This window comes from Trichosurus vulpecula, chromosome 9 (genome assembly GCF_011100635.1).
Source record: "Trichosurus vulpecula isolate mTriVul1 chromosome 9, mTriVul1.pri, whole genome shotgun sequence".
Lineage (NCBI taxonomy): Eukaryota > Metazoa > Chordata > Mammalia > Diprotodontia > Phalangeridae > Trichosurus > Trichosurus vulpecula.
In genome coordinates, this window is record NC_050581.1 from 11,933,672 (window position 1) to 11,958,193 (window position 24,522).

General features: G+C 40.4%; 1 protein-coding gene and 1 pseudogene across 1 annotated transcript in view; both read right to left on the reverse strand.

Moving 5' to 3' along the window:
• Positions 1-3,075: 3,075 nt before the first annotated feature.
• LOC118831158 lies at positions 3,076-3,733 on the reverse strand (annotated as a pseudogene).
• Positions 3,734-11,319: 7,586 nt separating this feature from the next.
• The window catches only part of GNA14 (G protein subunit alpha 14), a 320,595-nt gene continuing 307,392 nt past the window's right edge, over positions 11,320-24,522 (reverse strand). The window contains exons 4-7 of the mRNA XM_036738781.1: positions 23,510-23,638; positions 20,572-20,701; positions 15,243-15,396; positions 11,320-11,510 (exon numbers count right to left, since the gene is read on the reverse strand). Of these exons, the coding sequence (XP_036594676.1) occupies positions 11,320-11,510; positions 15,243-15,396; positions 20,572-20,701; positions 23,510-23,638 (604 nt within the window). The remainder of the gene's footprint in view (positions 11,511-15,242; positions 15,397-20,571; positions 20,702-23,509; positions 23,639-24,522) is intronic.

Below are 24,522 nucleotides of genomic sequence, written 5' to 3' on the forward strand. Positions count from 1 at the left end.
AGTGCTTGAGGCCAGTGGGTAATCTTCTTACTGGAGGGGGGTAGCATGAATATGATGTGGTTTAATGTTGTCATGTTTTTCTGTAACCTGGTTACTCTTGTGAGGCGGACTTGTTGGGCCTGGAAGCTTTTAGCCAGGCTATCGAATTGGGGACGCTGGTTCGTAGGTCTCCTACTTTGGAGCTTGAATAAATGCTTTAATTCTTCCGCCTTCCACTTAGAGAATTGCTTATATCCTGCGGTACTGAACCATTCAGGCCTACACACGATTCTCTTTGAAATCATGAATTCTGCCTTCATATTATATCTGTTAATCTGGGTAATTTATATTTTGTAAATATTCATCCATTTCATTTAGATTGTCACATTTGTTGGCATATATTTGGGCAAAAACAACTCGTAACAATTGTCTTAATTTCCTCTTCAGTGGTGGCAAGTTCACCCCTGTCATTTTTGATACTAGTAATTTGGTTTTCTTCTTTCCTTTTTAAAATCAAATAAACCAATGGTTTATCTGTTTTATTGTTTTGTCCCCCCCCCAGAACTAGTTTCCAATTTTATTATTTCAATGGTTTTCTTGCTTACACTTTTATTAATGGGGTGGGGGGGGCGGCACATAGGTATTAACCTTCCTTGGTTTTCAGAATTTCCAATTTGATCTTTAGTTGGGGGTTTTTGATTTGTTCTTTTTCTATTTTTCTTTAGTTGTGTGCCCAATTCATTGATCTGAATTTTCTCTATTGATGTAAGCAATTAGAGATAAAAATTTTCCCCAAAGTACCACTTTGGCTGCATCCCATAAATTTTGGTATGTTTTTTGACTATTGTCATTTGCTTAAATGAAGACATCAACTGTGTCTATGATTTGTTCTTTCACCTATTTGTTTTTTAGGATTAAATTATTTAATTTTCCAATAACTTTTAATCTCTTTCCATTCTCCATCATTGAATGTAATTTTTATTGCATTATGATCTGAAAAGGATGTGTTTACTACTATTTCTGCTTTTCTGCATTTGGTTGAGAGGTTTTTAATGTCCTAATACATGGTCACTTTTTTTGTAGGTGCCATTTACTGCTGAGATAATGGTATGTTCCTTTCCATTCCCATTCAGTTTTCTCCAAAGATCTATCATATCTAACTTTTCCAGAATCTTATTCACCTCCTTAACTTCTTTCTTTATTTTTTGGTTAGATTGATCTAGTTTTGAGAGGGAAAAGCTGAGGTCCCCACTAGTGTAGTTTTATTATTTATTTTATCCTGTAACTCATTCATCTTCTTCAAAAATTTAGATGCTCTACTATTTGTTGCCTATGTGTAGTATTGATATGACTTCATTTTCTATAGTATTTTCAGCGAGGTGTAGTTTTCTTCTTTATCTCTTTTAATTACATCTATTTTTGCTTTTGCTTTATCTGAGATGATTTCTGCCTTTGCTTACTTTGCTTCAGCTGAAGCATAACAGATTCTGCTCCAGCCCCTTACCTTTATCCTGTGTTTGTCTCTTTGTGTCATATGTGTTTCTTGTAAACAGCATATTGTCAGATTCTGGTTTTTAATCCATCCTGCTATCTGTTCTGTTTTCTGGTTGAGTTCATCCCATTCACATTTATAGTTATGATAACTCTGTATTTCCTTCCATGCTGTTTTTCCTTTGTTCATTCTGTCTCTCCCCCTTAACACTCACTCTTTCCTCCTCACAAGTGTTTTACTTCTGGTCACTGCCTTCCCCAATATACTTTCCCTTTTATCAGTTTCCCTCCTATTATCCCCACCACTTTTTACTTCCTTATAGGGCAAGATAGATTTCTGTATCCAACTAAGTGTGTATGTTATTCCCTCTTTGATTTGATTTTGATGAGAGTAAAGTTTAAGCTTTGCCTGCCATGTGTCGTCGTCCCCCCATAGTCCCCTCCATTATAATAGCTTTTCCATGCCTCCTTTATGTGGGATAATTTATCCCATTCAATCTGCCCCCTCTTTTTTCTTCCAGTGCAATTTTGTCTTTGAGGGTTATCATCTCATCAGTCACCTTATACCCGTACCCTCTGGCTACACAATCTCTTCCTAATTGTTTTTATAGTAATAAAGTTGTTAAGAGTTAGAAATATTAATTTGGCATGTAGAAATATAAACAGTTTAACCTTATTGGATTTGTTTTCTCTTTCTTGTTTCTTTTTTACATTTCTGTTTCCCTTGAGTCTTGTATTTGGAGGTCAAGTTTTTTTTATTCAGCTCTGGTTTTTTAATTAGAAATGCTGGAAAGTCTTCCATTTCATTGAGTATCCATTTTTTACCCTGAAAGATTATATTCAGTTTTGCTGGGCTCTGTGTAATCCTGACTATAGCTCCACAATATTTTAATTGCTTCTTTTTGGCTGCTTGCAATACTTTCTCCTTGATCTGCGAGCTCTGAAATTTGGCTGTGATGTCCCTGGGAATTCTCATTTTGGGATCTCTTTCAGGTGATGATAGATGGATTCTTTCAATTTCTATTTTGCCCTTTGGTTCTAACATATCAGGGAAGTTTTCTTGGATAATTTCTTGGAAGATGTTGTCCAGGCTTTTTTTTTAATCATGGTTTTTAGGTAGTCCAGTGATTCTTATATTCTTTCTCCTGAATCTGTTTTCTAGGTCAATTGTTTTTGCAATGAGAAATTACACATTTTCTTTTTTTTTTTTTTTTTTTTTTTTTTACTTTTTTGATTTTGTTTTATCATATCTTGATATCTCATAGAGTCATTAGTTTCCTCTTGTTCAATTCTAATTTTTAAGGAATTATTTTCTTCAGTGAGCTTTTTTAGCCCATTCTATTTTTTAGAGAGTTCTTTTTCTCAGTAAATTTTTGTCTATCTTTTCCCATGCTATTGACTCTTTTTTCATGATTCTCTTGTATCGCTCTCATTTCTTTTCCCAAGTTCTCTTCTGCTTCTCTAATTTGCTTTTTTTTCCCCACTGACAGTGACTTTATTGCATCCGGGCAACAAGGGTCCAGATGGGCACCGCACCCCTGCCATCCCTCCAGCCCATGCAGCCCCTCTGGGGCAGGGGACCAGGGAGGGAAGAAGGGTCACAGGTCATTTCCTGGGGTGTGGCTTGGGGCTCTGGGGCTTCTGCAATCTCTCCTGCTGGAGGCTGGCGCTGTTGGCCCTGGCCCTGGCTCTGCTTTCATTGTAGACCACCATGATCACTCAGTTTTTCTCATCCATGATGCTTCAGTGGACCTGCTCCAGTTTTCTGAAGGCAGTGTAGTGCACCAGCATCAGTGGGAGGAAGTACCCCAGAAACAGATGGTTTTGTCTCTGCCGCCTCTGCTGAGCTCTGTGGTAGTCCTTGGGGTACACCCTGTGGAACGGGGCCCAGGACCAGGAGCTGGAGGCAGAGGCAGAGCGGTAGCTCTGGTAGGGAGACTGGGAGGTGTGAGGGGGAGGTGGCATGGAGCCTCGAAGGTGGAGCTGGCTGTCATAGTCTCAGCAGCTGGATTCCTTGCTCAAAACCCGGTAGGCTTCATTCAACTCCACAAACCAGTGGAGAGAGGGTTCTTTGGGTCGAGGTCAGGGTGCAACTCTTTGGATTTGGCAAAAAAAAGAAAAGCCCATTTCACTTCCTTCATGCTAGCTCTAGACAGATCCCCAGAAGCTCATAATAGTTACTCTGTCTTGCCGTCAGGCAGAGAGTGGAGGTGAGGGACCAGGCAGAGGAGGGACATTTCTGTGTGGTGGCCTGCACCACCATTTCCTCCTCCCGCTCAGGCCACGCCCTTTACTTTGCTTTTAAAATTCTTTTTAAGCTCTTAGAATTCTTTTTGGGCCTGAGACCAAACTCCATTTTTCTTTGAGGCTTCACACATAGCCATTTTGACACTAATGTCCTCTTCTAAGTTTATGCTTTGATCCTCCCCAGCACCACAGTAATTTTATGTAGTCAGGTTTTTTTTTTTTTTTCCACTTTTTTCTGCCTTTTCTTGACTTGGTGTTTTTATGTGAGAATTGGGCTCTGTTCTTTCACTGTCCCAAGCTTTATGTTCTGGGTCTTACTGCTGGCTTTTACTGAGCTTCAGGGCTTAGCTGCTTGCTTTCTCTGCAGGGTAGGCTTCCCTTCTGGCTTGCATTGGGTACTGGGGCCTCCCTGCCGGCCTCCCCTGGATGTAGGGTTTCACTGCTGACCTGCTCCAAGGGTGGGGCCCTGCTGCTTGGTTGCTAATGGAAACAGGGTCTCTCTGTTGGTAGGCCCCAGGAGTGGGGTCTCACAGTCGGCCAGCCCTGGGGCAGGGCTTCACTACTGGTCAGCAGTGGGTTCAAGACCTGGACGGTGGCTTGTGCTGGGGCCTTGCTGTGCTGCACAGACTGCTCACATGTCTAAGGGTCTGCTGGTTTGCAGGAAGGTGGGGCTCTGCTGGTGGATTGCCCCAGGCTTGGAGCCGTGCTGTGATCCTGGCTGCTGTTCCTCTTTGACCTTGCTCCCCTCTTACTCCTGCCATGCCGGTAAGCTGCTTCCTTGCCCCTAGATCATTTCTGATGAAAGTTTCTAGTTGTTTGGAGGGGAATTTGGGAGAGCTTCAGAGAGTTTTTTTTCCTCACTCTACCATCTTGGCACTGAAAGTCTGTTTTTCAACAATTTTATGTGTGTACTTGTAGATATAAAATGAATTCAGAGAATATACATTTTTAAAATAATATTAAATATGTATTTTTCCTTTAAAAACTAAATTTGGCATACATTATGTAGTTTGTGCTTCCTTACTGTAATGATGAAGAGGTTGCACAAAACCCACGACTGGAAATGCCAGATTGCAAAGTTCCAGCTCCGTATGTCACCAAAGGATGTCCTCCTCCTTTGTATCCCTACATAGGTTCTTAGCTTAGGAGCCTATACATATGGCATGTCATAGCAGAACTGGAGATACCCCAGTCTGATACCTCAGTGCTGATACCCCAGTCTTTGTTTTCTGTCTCCCAGTAAAATAATTATATAAACACAGATGTTCACAGTAAGGTTCTTTGGCTTAAAATAGAGCTCGATGGCCAGTGCTTGCTAAGTGTTGGGGGTTTTTTGTGTTTTTTTTCCCTGATTTTTTTTTAATTTATAAATTTAAATTTATTTAACATATATAGTTTTCAGCATTGATTTTCACAAGAATTTGAATTACAAATTTTCTCCCCATTTCTACCCTCCCCCCCACTCCAAGATGGCATATATTCTGGTTGCTCTGTTCCCCAGTCAGCCCTCCCCTCTATCACCCCACTCCCCTCCCATCCCCTTTTCCCTTCCTTTCTTGTAGGGCAAGATAAATATCTACGCCCCATTGCCTGTGTATCTTATTTTCTAGTTGCATGCAAAACTTTTTTTGGGGGGTTTTTGAACATCTGTTTTTAAAACTTTGAGTTCCAAATTCTCTCTCCTCTTCCCTTCCCACCCACCCTCCCTAAGAAGTCAAGCAATTCAACATAGGCCACATGTGTATCATTATGTATAACCCTTCCACAATACTCATGTTGTGAAAGACTAACTATATTTTGCTCCTTCCCAACCCATCCCGCTTTATTGAATTTTCTCCCTTGATCCTGTCCCCATTCGAAAGTGTTTGTTTTTGATTGCCTCCACCCCCATCTGCCCTCCCCTCCATCATCCCCCCCCCCTTTTTTTATCTTCCTCCCTCTTCTTTCCTGTGGGGTAAGATACCCAATTGAGTATGTATGGTATTCCCTCCTCAGGCCAAATCTGATGAGAGCAAGGTTCATTCATTCCCCCCTCACCTGCCCTCTCCCCTCCTCCCACAGAACTTCTTCCTCTTGCCACCTTTATGCGAGATAATCCACCCCATTCTATCTCTCCCTGTCTCCCTCTCTCACTATGTTGCTCTCTCATCCCTTAATTTCGTTTTCTTTTAGATCTCTTTCCTTCATCTTCAATTCACCGTGTCTGCTCTCTCTCTCTCTCTTTTATATATGTATATATACACACATAGATATATACATACACACACATTCACTATATATATGCATATTCCCTTCAGCTACCCTAATACTGAGGTCTCATGAATCATACACATCATCTTTCCATGTAGGAATGTAAACAAAACAGTTCAACTTTAGTAAGTCCCTTGCAATTTCTGTTTCTTGATTACCTTTTCATGCTTCTCTTGATTCTCGTGTTTGAGAGTCAAATTTTCTATTCAGCTCTGGTCTTTTCACTGAGAAAGCTTGAAAGTCCTCTATTTTATTGAAAATCCATATTTTGCCTTGGAGCATGATACTCAGTTTTGCTGGGTAGGTGATTCTAGGTTTTAATCCTAGCTCCATTGACCTCCGGAATATCGTATTCCAAGCCCTTCGATCTCTTAATGTAGAAGCTGCTAGATCTTTGGTTATTCTGATTGTTTCCACAATACTCAAGTTGTTTCTTTCTGGCTGCTTGCAGTATTTTCTCCTTCATCTGGGAGCTCTGGAATTTGGTGACAATATTCCTAGGAGCTTTCTTTTGGGGATCTATTTGAGGAGGCAATTGGTGGATTCTTTCAATTTCTATTTTGCCCTGTGGCTGTAGAATATCAGGGCAGTTCTCCTTGATAATTTCTTGAAAGATGATATCTAGGCTCTTTTTTTGATCATGGCTTTCAAGTAGTCCAGTAATTTTTAAATTATCACTCCTGGATCTATTTTCCAGGTCAGTGGTTTTTCCAAGCAGATATTTTACATTGTCTTCCATTTTTTCATTCCTTTGGTTCTGTTTTATAATATCTTGATTTCTTATCAAGTCACTAGCTTCCACTTGCTCCAATCTCATTTTTAAGGTAGTATTTTCTTCAGTGGTCTTTTGGACCTCCTTTTCCATTTGGCTAATTCTGCCTTTCAAGGCATTGTTCTCCTCATTGGCTTTTTGGAGCTCTTTTGCCATTTGAGTTAGTCTATTTTTTAAGGTGTTGTTTTCTTCAGTGTATTTTTCAGTATGTTTTTGGGTCTCCTTTAGCAAGTCATTGACTTGTTTTTCATGGTTTTCTCGCATCCTTCTCATTTCTCTTCCCAATTTTTCCTCTACTTCTCTAACTTGCTTTTCCAAATCCTTTTTGAGTTCTTCCATGGCCTGGGACCAGTTCATGTTTTCTTGGAGGTTTCTGTTGTAGGCTCTTTGACTTTGTTAACTTCTTCTGTCTGTATGTTTTTTTTGATCTTCTTTGTCACCAAAGAAAGAATGCAAAGTCTGAGACTGAATCTGGCTGCATTTTCGCTGCCTGGCCATATTCCCCACCAACTAACTTGACCCTTGAGTTTTTCAGCGGGGTATGACTGCTTGTAGACTAAAGAGTTCTATGTTCCACGTTTGGGGGGGAGGTGCCAGCTCTGTCACACCAGCACTACTCCTTCCCCAAGAACCCCCAACCCGGACTGGGCTTAGATCTTCAGCAGGCTCTGCACTCCTGCTCTGATCTGCCAGTTAATTCCTCCCACCAGGTGGGCCTGGAGCCAGAAGCGGCAGCAGCTGTAGCTGCCCCAGCTCCGCTGTGCCCGGGGCGGTGGCTGAACTGTGAACTCCTTCCACTCCCGCAGCTTTTCCCACTAACCTTCTCTGTCGCCTTTGGTGTTTGTGGGTTGAGAAGTCTGGTAACTGCTGCAGCTCACTGATTCAGGGTGCTGGGGCCCCCTCCGCCTGGCTCCTGGTCTGGTTGGTCCAAGCCGCTCACTAGGCTCAGCTCCACTCCCAGCTCCGTGTGGGATAGACCTCACCCAGAGACCATCCAGGCTCTCCTGGGCTGGAGCCCTGCTTCCCTCTGCTGTTTTGTGGGTTCTGCAGTTCTAGAATTGGTTCAGAGCCATTTTTTATAGGTTTTTGGAGGGACTCGGTGGGGAGCTCATGCTAGTCCCTGCTTTCCAGCTGCCATCTTGGCTCTGCCCCCTTTCCCCTGATTTTTAAAGTGATAGTGGATTGTGAATAGAATGGCAGTGAAATCTCCCCGTGCAATGGTATATACTTGCTTCAGATGGAAAGCAAAATAAACCACCTGAGTTCAAATCTGGCCTCAGACACTTATAGCTGTGTGACCCTGGGCTATCACTTCACCCTGTTTGCCTCAGTTTCCTCATCTATAAAATGAGCTGGAGAAGGCAATGGCAAACTGTTCCAATATCTTTGCCAAGAAAACCCCAATTAGGGTCATGAAGAGTTAGAACTGAAAAAGCACAAAACCAAGGCTAAGGCTGGTTTTCTCCTGGCTAGCCAGGCTTCTTTTTAAAAAAGGTGCTAGAACTTCACCTTGTTCCTTGCCATATACCTTTATCTGCTGATTTCAGTAACTTTTGTTTCATCTATGATCTATATATAATAGCCCTTTCGAGGTTTTCTAAGGGCATGTTAACATTAGAAACAAGGAAAGCCAGGCAAAAGGGCTCCCTCTTACCTTTTTTTATCCTTCCTTTTTGTTTTTCATTTTTATTAACTTCAGCACAGTAGGGAAAGACGGACATAAGGTGACAAGTATGACGAAGATTCTTCTACCTTTCAGAGGAATCCCTGTTGTCCGTTAGTCTGCGGTATTAGTTTGTGGGCCAGGGAAAATGGTTGAAAAGACGAAAGGGTTATTATGTTACTAAGAGACCATCTCGGCAGTGGAGCTGTGAGCCTGATGGGGAGGGCATAGCCGATGGTGGCAGGAATGCAAGGTGTATAGCGATGGGAAAGAAAGAAAAATAACGCGGGAAGGGAAGGGGAAGGTCAGCAATTCTAGAATGAGCTCCGGTTCTGCATTCAGTAGTAGGAGTCACTCTTAACATTCACTGCGCTCACAGCTCCACACTGTTTAGAACTCAACCTTCTCTTCCAGGAAGACGGTGACAGGTAAAAGTTGGCAGATTGTTTTGAAAAATATGGGGAAAAACAATAATGTGATTGATGCCCGGCATACAGTAGGCACTCACTAAATGCATGTTGAATTGAATGGTGTCTCTTAACATCCTGACAAATATGGCAACTTCTAAACCTGGGGAAGAAGAGAATAAACTGTCATAGCTTCTGTCTTCTGAATCAACATGCGTCAAGTCTATTTAGCAAGCATTAAGTTCACAGAAAAAATACACGCAACATTTTCCTTCAGTTTATGGTCTAAAAAAGAGGAAATGAACTGTATATAAATAACTGTGATTACGAAGAAGAAATGATCGTTGTAAGTCGAGAGCTGGACGTGACTTAAATGAACAATGAAATAGGTGGACGTATGCATTCATGCAGCACAGACGTGACTCTGTATGATGTGTGTGTAGGTGGCCTTCACTGCTACATAGTCTGTTTTGAGCCTCAGTTTCAAGTTTTTAAAAATTCAGAAGGAAACGAGATCCTTTAGTCTAATAACTGAACGGGAATCACCTTTACATCATCCAGTCTTGACTTGAAGACCTCAAGGGAAGAGAAGCCCCTACCTCCCTCAAAGAAGCCTGTTCTACGTTGGAGTAGCTGGAATTGTTAAGGAGTTATTGTGGTTTTTCCCTCACATCAAACCCAAATTTGCCTCTCTGAAATTTCCACCCATTGCTCCTAGTTGTGCGGGTGAGTCTGATTCTTCCACAAGCTAGCTCTTCAAATATGTGATGACTTCTATGCCCCTATAACTTCTTAAAGGTAAACATTCCACATTCCTTCAAATGATCCTCGTATGGCATCGTTTTAAGGCCCATCCTGGACACCTTTCTTCGGACATACTACATTTTGGTAGTCTCTTTACTAACATGTGACACTTCAAACTGAATGTCAGTCCACTAGAATGCAGGATTGTACCCTCTCTTGTTCTACACACTTTGATTCTATCAGGACAGCTGAAGACTGCATGAGCCTTTTGGCTACCATGATCCATCTGTGTTTCTACACTCAGGGTTACTTTTTAAAAATAAATCTAAACTTTTTTCTTTTCATGCAAACTGTTGTCAGACATTCCCCTTCCCCCACCCCAATTCTATACCTGTGGGGATTCTTGAATCCAATTGTAGAATTTTATACTTTTTCAACATAAAATTTTATCTTTTTAGATTCTGTCCATTATTCTGGCCTTCTGAGACCCTTTTTTGATCCTGACTTTGCCACACTCAAGAGAATTTTTTGGTTCTTCATAAGTCTTGCCACCATTAAGCCCAAAACCATGTATATATAGGTTATTATTGAGATTTGAGAATAAGCAGTTCCTTTTGCCACATCTCTAACTTATCACAGACTTGACTGGGAATGTAGTAGATGTACGCTAGAAGCAATTCCTGTCTTTTTTTTTCTTTGGAAGATGAGAATCACCAAATTAGATATGAGTATCTGGAAAAATAAAGCTTAATAAAAACTCACAAAACAATCAGTATAAGGATATGGGATGTTATATTCTTAACATTCTGAGGAAGGTACAAACCATGTAGAGTTCAAAGTCTGGCAACAAATTTCTAGTTTCCACATAAGCCTGGCAGATACTATATATTATTGTTCACATGATTTGACCAGTTCCTGTTTTCACAAGTCAATGCTATATATACCTACCTACAGGTCTATCATTTGCCACTAGTACACACACATACATGATTCTTTTCTTTAAAGCCTATTAACAGATGCCAGCTTTGGTAACACTACCTTTATTTTGATATCAGTTTATATTTATAATGAAACCAAGTTTTTTGGTTTGCTCCAAAACTTTATATTCAAGTACTTTAAAACAATCTCTTTAGATGTTACAAAAGAAGAAATGCTTCAACATGTGAAGAAGAAAAATTGTACATTTTAATATGAAGCTTCAAATCTAGTCCAATGCTAAGCCTGCCTCCAATCGTTCCCCTAGAGTCCCAAGAGCATTGCATTGGTTATATGGTATAAGGCAACTCTGATTAAAAGTTTGATGTTATGTGATTATAAATGGTTATCTTTAGACACACTGAGAAAGGAACAATTGAGAATGCACTATGAATTGGAGTGGTTTTTTTTTACAGATATGTATAAAATATTTGCCTTAAATATCTTTAAATTCAAAATTAATGCATGAAAAGAACAGCCAAACTTCAAAAAAGAATCACAAAATAAGTCAAATTTAAAAGTTTTTTAAAGGCATCAGTAAACTTTTGTATACTTTTCTCTAAGCTCCATCACCCATTTCTTTATTCTCCTGAGCCCATAGCAGCTATTAAAGCAAACATGGTAGATTTGGTGCTCAGACTTGCATTTCAGAGGAGGCTGGATACCTGTGCAAGTCACAGTATAGTGGTAGAACAGTAACAGGAGAAACTGAAAAGCATTTGCAGAAGAGACCAAGAAGATGCCAAAAGCCCTTTCTTTTCTTATTGCAGAGAGAAAGGAGAGTGTAGCCTTTAAACAAGGTTGAATTCCCTCAGATTTAACTGTAGAATAGTGTCTTTGACTGCTGCAAACACAAAGCGGATGTTTTCTGTGTCTGTAGCACATGTGAAGTGGGAATAGATAACTTTCTCTTTGTCTGGATTCTGGTCTTGATAAAGCTTCAAGATGAAGTCTCTGGCAGCTTTGACATCCTGTTTTGGTCCTAGTCAGAGGCATAATCATAGATATTAGGAAAGTGAGAGACATAGTAGACGATCCTTATATAACAGTTCTCAAACTTTGGGGCCTCAACTGTTAAGATTACTGAGGGCACCAAAGACCTTTTGTTTATGTGGATTATATCTATATTTAACTTATTAGAAATTTAAGTTGATACATTTTAAAAATATTTACTAGTTCACTTAAAATAACAATAATCTCATTACATGTTAACATGAACATTTTATGAGAATAACTATGCTGTCCCCCCTCCCCCAAATAGTGATATAACTTGTGTAGTGGTCCCCATCGGCAAAGTTTCATGATTTTTTTCTAGCTGCATTCAGCAGCACACATGTATGAATGAAGACAATGGAGGGTAAAAGTGAGCCATAGCTGAGGTTTGGCAAAGCAAGATCAGCAGCATGATAAGGGGGCAAGGGTTTAAGAAATAACTGTGAAGTTGCCACTTTCACCAAAGGGTCAGGATGAAAAAGGGAAGTGATGTGGGAAGTGCAGGGGTGATAACCTAGGAAAGAACTAATGAGTTGAGATTGGAGATCACTGTGGGTGAGGGACTACATTTGGGGTTTTAAAAGCACAGAGAGAGGTGGAATAATAATAATAGATTGTAGTGAGATAAAGGGAATTTCAGATGCTTGAACGTAGAAGCAATGCATTTGAGGGTGGTGGCAAGATCAAGGGTATGGCCATCTTTATGTGTGGCTGAGTTAGGGTGGGGAAGTAGGTCATAAAAAATGAGTCAAATTGAGGAACTATATGTTTATATTTTGTCTGAGGAAGTATCATTATGTATGTTGAAGTCCCCAGTATGGGTGGGGAGGACTGAAAGACTGTGATCCAGACAGAACTCATTAAGGAAAAAAGGGGGAATGTCCTAAAGTCAGAGGACAACAGCTATTAGAATGTAGATTAGGGGGTAGCTATGGATTGATGAACTCCAAAGGAGGAGAAATTATGGAATGATGGTGGAGAGGGTGAACCTGGGGAACAATTGCAATTCTACTTTTTCACTCAGTGAGTTAGAAAAGATGAGTGTAAACATAGCCAGTGCTAGAAGTGGAGGCCAAGGAGTCTGTGTCATCCAGAGGGAGTCAGATCTCAGTGAGAGGATGGAATGGTAAAGGAAAAGATGAAGGTTTGTTGATTATGGAGCAGACATTCCAGAAAGTAGTGGGATGGGTGGGTAGCTTTGGAATAGGGAAGGGGGTGGGCTGAGGAGAATACGGGAACAAGCAGTGGGGGAGTCAGTGCAGGGGCAATCTTTGAGTAATGATTTTAGGTAGGTTTTCACTAGTCCTAGAGTGGAGTTCTTTCAGAGTTCAGGTAAGGGGCATGGTAGTTTAAGCAGCTATGTACCCAGCTAATTATGTATGATCTGGGCCACATTTCTCTAACATTTCCAAAATAATTTTGTCAAATACATTGCTAAAATCTAGAAATACTACTTTGATAACATTTTTCCTCACCTGCCTTGTCCTAATACCCTTGTTTAAAACAAACAAAAACCAACAGAAAAGCAACTGAATTTAATTTGGCAGAATTGGTTTTAGTGAACCCATCATAGTAGGTTCCTGGTGATTACTACTTGCTTTTCTACATGCTCATAAAATATTAGTTGAATAACACTCCAGAATTTTGCTGGGATTTACATGAAGCTCGGTGGTTTGTAGTCTCTAGAAAGCTATCTGTCCACCTCCAATCTTCTGGGAACTCTCTTGTTCTGCATGTTTTCTTAAATATTAATAAGAATAGCTCTGTGATCATTTGAAAGTTCTTTAGGTACTCTGGGATTCATTGGGACACGGAAACCTGAACTCATTTAAATAGCCAGTTACACTCTTCTTTGCCTCACTTACTGAGGACTTCAACTCCTCCTTAATCAAGTTTGTTCTTCCCCTTCCCGTTTGAAAATCCTGCATGATGGAGAAGAAAGAAGCAAAGTAGAACAAAGTAGTTCTGCTTTCTCCCTCATCTGAGTCCCCATAACATATACTTCATAATTCTAGGGTAGTAATTATCCCATTCTGCTTTATGTTAGGACAGTCAACAGAAACATGTGGTCATAGACTTAGAGCTGGAGTGAACCTAAGTTCATCCAGTCCAACCCCTTTATTTTATAGGTGGAGTCCGTGTGTGTGTGTGTGTGTGTGTGTGTGTATGTATATATGTACACATGTGCACACATTTATATGTCTATTATTTAAATTACAAATAACCATGTAATAAATATAACCAATTATATTGAATAACATTGAAATCTAATCACATTAAATAAATTTTATTGAATACTTTTATATTTAATAAAATATTTAAAATTATTTAATATTTAACAATTATAAAATGTTTTAATATTAGATTTTGATTTCATAATTTTATATAATTTATATATGCTTATGTAACATTTCTATATATTTCATATACTTAATACTGATCACCTTCTCGATTTCATGCTGGCAAAACTACTGGCCAGGAGAAAAACTAACACATTTGACTCTTAAGAAGCAAGAAAGGAACCAAAGGAGCAGGATCATTCACATAGTACATTATTAAAGAATAGTGCACTGGATTTGGAGTCTGGAAGGCCAGAGTTCAGATCTCATCTAAGACCTTTCTAGCTATGTCACCTGGGGTAATCTCTCCAGGCTTCAGTTTCCTTATTTGTAAAATAAAAGGTTTGTACCTGATGACCTTTAAGGTCCTTTCAAGCATAGGTCTGTGATCCTATGATTACTTCCTAGAGAGTTAAGACTGCAGCATTAAACTTTAATCTTTTTGAAACAAGAATCTGTTTCTTCATTTTTCTACTGCTGTTTCTATCCAGGTATGTCCCCTCTACTTCACTTCTAGTGCTAGGCCAACCAAAGTGAGTAAACATGACCTCTTCCACTGGATAGAAATGATTCAGGCTTATATTTTCCAAGGTCTTCCCCATGCTCATGGAGTTGGCACCCCACCCTATGGTTTGCCTCTATGAAGACTCTGACCCAAGCCAGTCTCACCAGGATAGAAGTAAGAGAATTGGTTGTTCAGCCAAGTCTTAGTAAATATAGTAGATGGCTCAACTTTTGATACCAGAAGAATAGCCAACACTCCAGGGCCTAAGCTTGGATTTTCTTCCTTCTACACTTCTTTTCTCCCTGAAAATTACAACACTGTGCTGTATTGCACAATCCCCTTGATTAATTTCATTGTCATGCTCACTTCTTTCCTCCCCTGGGGGATAGAGTTAGATGCTCTAACCTTGGTACCCATGCATGGCACGGCACAAGCATAAGGGCTCATCAAAGCAGAGCAGCTAATGAACAGCCCCCGTAGGGAGGGCCACAGAAGGCATTCACATGTCCTGTGGCCAACCTTATCTCGACATCCCAGATCCCTGCTAGGACTAGATATTCCAGACGAATGGTTGTCTAAGCTGGATTTGGAGTCAGAGAACCCTTCTGCTACTTCCAGCCGTGTTACCTTGAACGACTCATTTCCTCTGGGGCTCACTGTCATCGCCTGAAAGATGAGGAATGAAGCTCCAAGGTCCTTTCCAATGTTAGATCTAAGGTCCTGTTTTTTAAGACTCCAAATGATAAAGAAACTACACATGTCCTACAGTAAGCAGTGACTCCACCCCACCTCCCTGGCCCCACTGCCCCCAGGGAGGCAGATGGAAAGAAAGACAATGTGATACATTAAAGTGTAACCAGCTATCCTAGATTCTTACCTGTGTATTCTGGGAAATAGCTGATAAGATGGGAGTACATGATTTTCTCCTCTAAAAGATCTTTTTTGTTTAAGAACAAAATCACTGATGAGTTCAGAAACCAGGGGTAAGTGATGATGGTTTTAAATAAGGCTTTGCTCTCTTCCATTCGATTCTATGGAAAAAATAGAGACACATTAGGCTTAAGAAAAAAGAACAATATTGTATTAACATGCCACACGTTTCCATCTCCCAAAGTGAATCGCTGTAACAACAATGCTGTTGACACACAGGAGGGCTGCTAGCACAGGCCCTTTGATCTGCTTTTCTAAGGAAAGCAACTTTAAGGGGTTACAATCTCACTTTAATTAACCATACATAGACCATTCACTTAGTTCAGGGGGAAAAGCCAGCACCCTGAACTTCAGAGAAAACATAAACAGAAATTACAAACAGAGATTATATAAACAGAGCAAATAAACAAATCAGTAGAGAGCTTCTAACCATCTAACTATAGCAATATGTACGTAGTTACCAGAGAGGGAGAAGCACCAACATCTGGGTTTTCAAAGCCAGGGGGGCTCCTTGACAGCTACCCGGAGTCTCCACACCAACACTTCCAATGAGCGTGCCCCCAAAGCCAAATGCCAACCTCAGAGCATATATACGCTTCTTCAGGGTCAGAGGGTATCACAATCATGACTCAAACCCATGTGACCTAAGCCTTCCCGTGACTGCCTTAGTGCTGAGCAGCACTCCAAAACAAAAGACAACAAGAAGTCCACTTTACTTGCCATTTCAGCCACCCCCCCATTCAGGTGCTCCTTCTCCCAATCATGAGGTCTTGGCTACGTTGCCAAGTATATGTAAAGAACATTTACTATCATCTCTATTCCAAGGAGTAAATAAAGAAGAGAAGCAAAGAAGGTCCAATAAGCCATCATTTCATTTCCCCACAAGGCCTGTTTTAACCAGGTTTTCTCACCTATCTCACTACCTTGCTGCTCCCCTTTCTTTATAAACCCCCTATTTCTGTCTTTACACCATGAACTTAAATCCAAGAAAACTTTTAAAGAGTTTTGTGGACCTTTGCACTTGACAAAAGTATTCTGTGTTCTTCCACAGGATAATTATTGTGTTTGTTTTGAGAAATCAATAGGATCCCAATCATAGTCAACCATTTCGTTTAGGTCTATGACCATGCCAAATGCATACATTATGCACATGTGGGCATTTATTAAGCTCCTACTTACTACGTGTCAGGCACTGTGCTAGATACTGGGGATGTAAATACAAAGACTCAAACAAGCCCTGCGCACCAGGAGCTTACCTTCTGTTGTAGGATATAGCTATGTGCGTCAGCGTATGCAGACTAAATACCAATTACGTGAATGTAAGGTAGCTAGGAAGAGCGTGCTAGCAGTTGGGAGGAGGAGCGGGGGTGGGACTAGAAAAGACAAAACAGACACACAGGACCATGAAAGAAGTTCTCCAGGTGGTGGTATTAATTTATCAGTGCTAGACAACAGAAGAGATAGATATCTCAGAAGCTCATAGTCTATGCCGTGGGAAACTGACTGGATCCATTCTAAAAGAAAGAGAAAACAACCCATCTTTACAGTGATCAACTGGACTAAACAAGGCTTTGTTTTCTTCCATGTTTTTCCATGAAGAAGAAAGGAACTTGGGAAAAAAATTTTTAATGCACACCATTACAGCTGGGCAGACCCATTAATGGGAGGAGGGAGAGTGGACTCGAGCACAGAGGTGGGGAGGGGACATGTACTATTCAGTAGCCACTCACTAACCCAGCTCCACCCCACCTCCCTCCCTCCATTATCAGGCCTGAGATCTAAAATTGGTCACCAGGAGTTGTATGTTGTGTTCTGGGAAGGGTTGCTGTTACATGTGTAATGTTGCGATGGACAGTACAACGTTATAGAGAGAACACAGGTGGACGAATGGTTCAGAGGACTAAAAAGCAACATTTTACTCAAGATCTCCCCATTTGAGGCCTCTGAAAAGAGTTAGGAAATATCTTTGTACTTGCTAACATCAAAACTCAAGCAGTTGTCTTAAGAACAAAAATCTTTAAAGAAGTTTAGTGCTTAGTTTCCACAGAAAAACCAAGCAACCTCACTGAGCAAGAAGGGGACTTTTGAGAAAAAAAGCTTTAAGCGGGTTTGTCATGTTTAGGGTTTAGTTGAAGCAGAATGAAGAAAAGTTCTTACTCTTTTAACAAATAAAACCAAAATTAGGATGCTGATTGCTTTAAAAGGTTTCAAGGAAAAAAACTGATTTAATCAGTCAATAGCAAAAACTTGGCATTGTGTGTGAAGGCTCTACCACCCTGAACAAAGCTTGAAAAGGGGTTCACGGGGGTGTGGGATTGGAGATGGGCAGGGGTGTGCCATATAGAACGGCAGCCATTTTTCCTCAACATGGTGATTATGTCACACAGTATTATATGTATGGCATGACAAAACACAGATGTGACAATTGTGGTAGGTGCACCACATAGGTATGACATGATGCTAACACGGCATGGCATGTGCGACATGGGTATGACACCACATATCATCATATGACAGCATAACGCATAATAGTACGATGGGCAAATGATCAACCACCCCATCACGCAGTCTGTGAGTGCTGAGCATTTAATACCTGTCAATCTCCTTTTGCCTTGGCTAAGCCTTGAGGATATCAGTGATTGGCATGTTTTTATCTTCTGGGTCAAGTCTGGTGCTCACTAGAGTGATGGGAGTGTTAGGACAATGTTGTCATATTTCAGGACACCATTTTTCAGGGGCATTTTCAAATGATACAGGACTCACAAGGGAAAAACAAATTAGGAATACGACTGAAGCCACGTGGCAAAATGGATGGCGTGTCAGACTTGGAGTCAGGAAGGCCTGGGTTCAAATCCTACCACTGACATAAGCTATGTGACAAGGTAAATCACAGCCTTTTTCAATCTTAATTTCCTTATCTATAGAATCGAGCTAACAATATCTGGTGTACCTATCTCAAAGGGTAACTAAAGCTTAAAGGAGAAAATCTATTTTAGTATTTTGTAAACTTTAAAGCCCAATATCAATGTCATTCTCTGAGAGGTATTTTGGTTAATGCTCTGAGGGAAAGAGGAAGAACATTAATAAGACCTATGAACTGGCAGAAAAATCTACACTGAGGTAAAAGGACCCAAGGGATGAGGGACCATGAAGAATAGTATCATTTCTAGTCCCAAGTGGGGCAAAGGGGTGTGGGGGTGGAGAGTGTGTGTGTGTGTGTGTGTGTGTGTGTGTGTGTGTGTGTGTGTGTGTGTAGCAGTACCAGTTACAATCCCAAGGGATCAGGGGCCCTTTCTTGGTAAGGACCAGAGTGCAGACTGCAAGAGCAGCGACCATACCTCTCCCCAGATCATACCACCTTGGAAGCACTAAAAACTTCCAAACCCCTAGAACTAGCTCGGAAAACAGCAGTGCAAAAAAGCTTTGCCAAATTGGCTTTGCCAATTCTCCCCCCACCCCCGCCTGTGTTGGTAAACAAAATGGGCTCAGCACTCAGTTCAACCTAGTGCCCTTGAAGAGTTTGGCCTTTGTTTCCTTGATTAGATTTGGCAGTCCTTGGTGACCTCCTTGCCTCGGGGGAGGGCCTAGTTTACACATGAGTTTGAATGACATGTTTGGGACATCAGAGGCTTTTAGACCATTTGGGTTCAAGTGGCCTCTTTGTGATGATTTTAGGTCACATGGATGACTCACCCTTGACCCTGAAAAAGATATAAAACCAGGGGTTGGCTTTCTCTTTTTCGGAGCTCTTACCCACAGCCTTGGTGGCGCTAGTGACTCTGGGCCAGCCCTTCTTATGAGCTCCCAGGCTGAACCTAGATGTTGATAATTATGAATTGTATTTGGTCTGTCTGTCAATGTCTGTAATTTGTTTGTATTTTGCCCCGAAGTTAAGGGTGCTGGCTTTTTCCCCTGAAATAAGTGAATGGTATTTGTATGCTGAATTAAAGTAAGCTTGTCAACCACTTAACGTTGCTTTCCTTACTGAAGCAGATCAAAAGAACCTGGGCTTTTGCAGTGTGCTGGTAGCATTCTTGTTGTTGGGCTTGTGTCGGTCTTTCACCCCCACAACAGCTGCTAGCCGGATTGTTGAAACACCACCCCAGGGCCAAGTATGAAAATAGCATGGGAAAATGAGCAACAACAAAAAAGAACCTGACCATAAAAAGCTAGTGTGGTGACAAGGAAAATTTAAGACACAAACTGAGAAACAGACAATGATGTCAAAACAGCTATAAGCAAAACCTCAAAGAAAAATGTGAATTGGGAAAAAAAACCCAACAAGAAATCCTAGAAGAGCTAAAAATTGAGCTTGAAAAACAAGTAAGAGAGGTAGAGGAAAAATTAGGCATAGAAATGAAATAGAAGAAAATTATGAAAAGAATTAACATCTTAGTAAAAGAGGCATGAAAAATACTGAAGAAAAAAATACCTTAAAGAACAGAATTGGCCACATAGAAAAAGGGGCACAAAAATTCACAGATGAAAATAACTACTTAAAAAGCAGAATTGACCAAATAAAAAAAGACATATAAAAGCTCACTGAAGAAAACAATTACTTAAAAATTAGAACTGGGCAAGTGGAAGCTAATGACTCCATGAGACATCAAGAAACAATGAAACAAAATCAAAAGAATAATTTTTTTTTAATGTAAACTCACTGGGGGGAAAAAAACTGACCTGGAAAATAGATCTGAGATAAGAAGTATCATGAGGGAGGCAGCTAGGCAGGTAGCACAGTGAGTAGAGCACCAGCCCTGGAGTCAGGAGGACCTGAGTTCAAATCTGGCCTCAGACACTTGACACACTAGCTGTGTGACCTTGGGCAAGTCACTTAATCCAAATTGCCCTGCCTTCCCCCCTCCAAAAAAAAATATCATCAAGAAGGGAGGGAATTTGTAACCCAAATTTTGAAAAAAAATGTTAAAAACTTTTACATGTAATTGGGAAATAAGTAAAAATAATTTTTAAAAATATATTTAATTGAAATCAGGACTGTTCTCCAATATTTGGCATGTGCATCCACTATATCTCAATTCCTATCACTAACAGAAATTGTCCCAGATATAAAATACAGTTCTACTCCCTCTACTAAGAAAAACAGCACGGCTTAGGAGTACCTTTGCATCTGCATCTTAGGGCATTGTGTGAATAAATTCAAGCTTCTCCTAAATTATTAAACCTGAGAAATAGAGTCTACCACCAGGATAAATGTTTTTCACTTTCTTTAGGAGTAAGGCTTTCTCAACGCCACTCAAGTTTTCTTACTAGCTTACCTCATTGTCGCACTCAGCCAAGACTTGATCATATTCACTCAGAGCTACTAGGAAAATGATGGAGGTGACACTTTCAAAGCAGTGGATCCATTTCCGTCTCTCAGACCTCTGGCCCCCAACGTCCACCATCCTGCCCAGCAGAAACAGAGAACATGCCTCTGAGATGACATCGCTCTTTATTCTTTACAGAGAAGTCTTTGTTTATTAGGGAAGAGAAATGTTTGGACGCCTCCTTCAGTTTCCTTAATCTTAGTCCTAGAACCTTCTTAACACAAGCAGTGCTGCCCTTGCAAGTGACCCCAGCCCCGCCATGAACTCCAAAGCGATTGAGCTATCAATACTGAATTTCAGTTTGGGAGCCATTTACAGCCCCTTCAATAGTCTCAGAACATATAGTCTCAGAGTTGGAGGGGACCTCTGAAGCCATGTAGCCTACCAATACATGACCAAGAATCTGTTGTAGAACATTCCCCCCAAAGCAGTCATCCAGATTATCTAGGTGAGCTTTTGCTCTCTCTGCCCCAGGACCAATCCTCCACTTTACTTCTTACTCACCAGCTCCAAACTGCACAGTCTCCAGTCTTGCTAAGATCTCCACTTCCTCCCTACAGTAAACTTGGATTCCACCTCTGGAACCTGGGCTCCAATGCGTAGCCTACCTTATCTTGCTCAGAACCAGGTATATCTTAGCTTATGCCTTGCCTTAAGGAGACAAGCTCCTTTTCCATGCTCTCCTGTTTTACTTATGGTGTCACCCTTTATGACTAAATCATGTACCCATTTAAACGGTCAAAATGGGCACATGATTTAGCCATAAAGGGTGACACCGTAAGTAAATTAGGAGAGGATGGAATAGTTTACCTGTCAGATCTACGGATAAGGGAAGAATTTATGACCAAACAAGATAGAGACGGCATTACAAAATGTAAAATGGATAATTTTGATTATATCAAATTATATGAGGTCAGTTCAAGGAACTTAGTATGTTTCACCTGAAGGAGAGAAAATTTAGGAGGGACATAATAGTTGCAGTCAAATATTTAAAACTATCATGCAGAAGAGAAATTAAATTTATTTTCCTTTCTTTGAGGACAGAACTGGGAGTAATAGGTAGAAGTTGAGGAAAGTTTCCATTTGATTCTTAACAGAGTTGCCCAAAATTAAATGGACTGCCTTGGAAGACAATAGGATCCCCCTCATCAGAGATGTTCAAGCAGAAACTGAATGAACATATCAATGATGCCAGAAAGAGCATCCCTTTCAGGCATAGACTAACTTTGACGGATCATAGATTCAGAGCCAGAAGAGGCATCAGATAACATCTAGTTCAACTTCATTTTACATATGAGGAAATGGCTGTCCCAGGGAAGTACAATAATTTACCCAACATCATAGGGAGTAATTGTAAAGAGTGAAATTTGAAACCAGATCCTTCATCTCCAGAGCCAGTGTTCTTCCCAATGGACCACACTGCCTCTTAAGACTTCTAATGACCTTTCTACCCCTGAGATTCTGTGATTCTGTAATCCTTCTTCCAGATGACAACCTTTAAATACATATAGCCAGCATGCTCTAGGTACACTATGTACACATACACTAACCCCACTCATACTCAGGTCAAGTTGTTCATTTTCCTACCTTTCCTCACTCACAGTGATTGTTGTTCCTGGGGAAGAAGTGTTAACAATTGTTGGTATTCTAGGCCCTAAAAATTGTTTTAAATGCACCAAAATTTGTCATTGATTTCACTCACATTTACCAATGCAATGGCTTCCACTCCACCTATTCTTCCCTTCTTCTATTCATTCATTCAATAAGTATTAACTGCTTACTACATGCCCACATTGTGATGGATACTAGTAAGTCCCTAGCTCAATTACTATGCAACTTAGCTGGGGAGACAGGGAAACATATGAAAGAAGAGGGTTTTATTAAAGAGACCCAGGGGTAATGATGCCTTCCCCAAAGACACTGGACCAATGTGGTTTTATAACCAAAGAAAGCCAACAAAACATTGGGCACTGTCAAGAACAATAATGGCGATGAAGCAGAAAACATGACCCTACCCTAGTACAAAACTATAGTACATCCAAACGTGGAACACTGAACAAAGCTGATTACGGGTTCACAAATTCAGAGCTGGAAGGGCCCTCAGAGGTCATCTAGTCCAACATTCTCCTTTTACAACGGAGGGAACTGAGGCCAAGGAAAAGTTTGATTGGCAAAGGCAAGTTTTTTGCCCAAGGTCACAGAGGTAGTAAGTGTCAGAGGCAGGATTTGAGCAAAAGTTCTCTCACTCTAGAAACAGTACACGGTGCCTCAAATTTTATTCTTGAAATAGCTCGACCATGAAAAGGAGGGAAACCAGTGAAGTTTAAAGGCGTGGGGTGGGTGGGGAGGGTGGAGAATAATGATGCATGTTAGAAAAGAATTTTGTCTTTTCCTTAAATGAGGAAAAGCTCAGTTCTCAAAATAATTAAGTAGTCAAAGAAATGACAGCATCTAGTACACGAACAGCCGATAGCATTTACAGGAAAAGGGAACGTGGTTCTATAACAAAAATGAAAAAGTGAATTCTGTTTCTCAGGGACTTTTCTTTCTTCCCAAGTCCTGCCTCATTTCAGAATTATCCCAGGGCAAATCTCCCACTTCCTGCTTCCTTGTAAGTAAGGGGGACTAAGAGGCAATATGACATAGCAAGTCTTAGCTTCAAATCCTACCTCAAACAAATAGAGAATGAGAGGGTTAGACTTTACAGCCTTCCAAACCCCTCTCCTGCTTTAAATCTATGATCCTATGATGCTGCAAATACTATCCTAAGGCCACAAAAAACCTTAGGGAGCATTAATGAATTTCATGTTCTTGGGCACCATTTTGAAAACCACCAGTGACATTTACAGATTCTTAACAGGCTACTCAGATAAGGTCACCATCTTACCGAAAGATGATATTTTCTAAATCAAAGGGATATTCAATAATTCCAGTCGTAGGCACCCGGACACGGAGAACATCTTGTTGTGTTGGCACAAATGATGGCATGGCAATTCGATCAATGTCACTCAGGTAACTGTAGAGTCAAATAAAGGTGAGTTGAAATGTTTTTTCAAGGGAACACCCTATTGTCAAGCAAGCTGTCTTCCAACTGGACAAATACATTCTTCTATAAAGCATAACACTAAACGACATGCATAATCGTTAACCCCCACCCTCCAAATGACTTTCAGGAAGAAGGTAGGATAGATCCCACCTTCAAGGGAAACTGCAAACTATTCAGTTTATTCTCTCTGGATCCTAGGTAGATAACAAATGCAATTTCAACTAGCGTTAATTAAGTGACTACTACCATATTTGTCTGAATTGAGTCCTCATTCCTAAATGGGAGGTTAGGGTAGGAAAGTAAGCAGGTAGATTTTTGCTTTTGAAAAATATATAATATATACACACATGTATATAAGATATATACATATATACATATCTATGTGTGTATATATATACATGTGCACACATGTATGTATGTATATGTATTAGGTGTGTGTATATGTGTGTGTATATATATACACATACACATACACATATACACATACATATACGTACATATGTATATATATACACATACATATACGTACATATGTATATATATATATATATATAGTATCTGTGTCTGTGTTTTTCTTATTTGACACTTTGAGTCTTTTACCTCTCTATCAGGAAGTAGGAAGCATGGTTGGTCAAAGAATTCCCAATTCCTTCAAAGTTGTTTGTCTTACCATACTGCTGTTCTTGTATAAAGTGTTCTGGTTCTGTTCACTTCACTCTGCATCAGTTCATATAACTTCCTAGGTTTCTCTGAAATCATCCCATTCATGATTTCTTAAAGCATAATAATATTCCATCACAGTCACAGTCATTTTCCAAATTTATGGGTGCCACCTGAGATTCCCATTCTTTGCT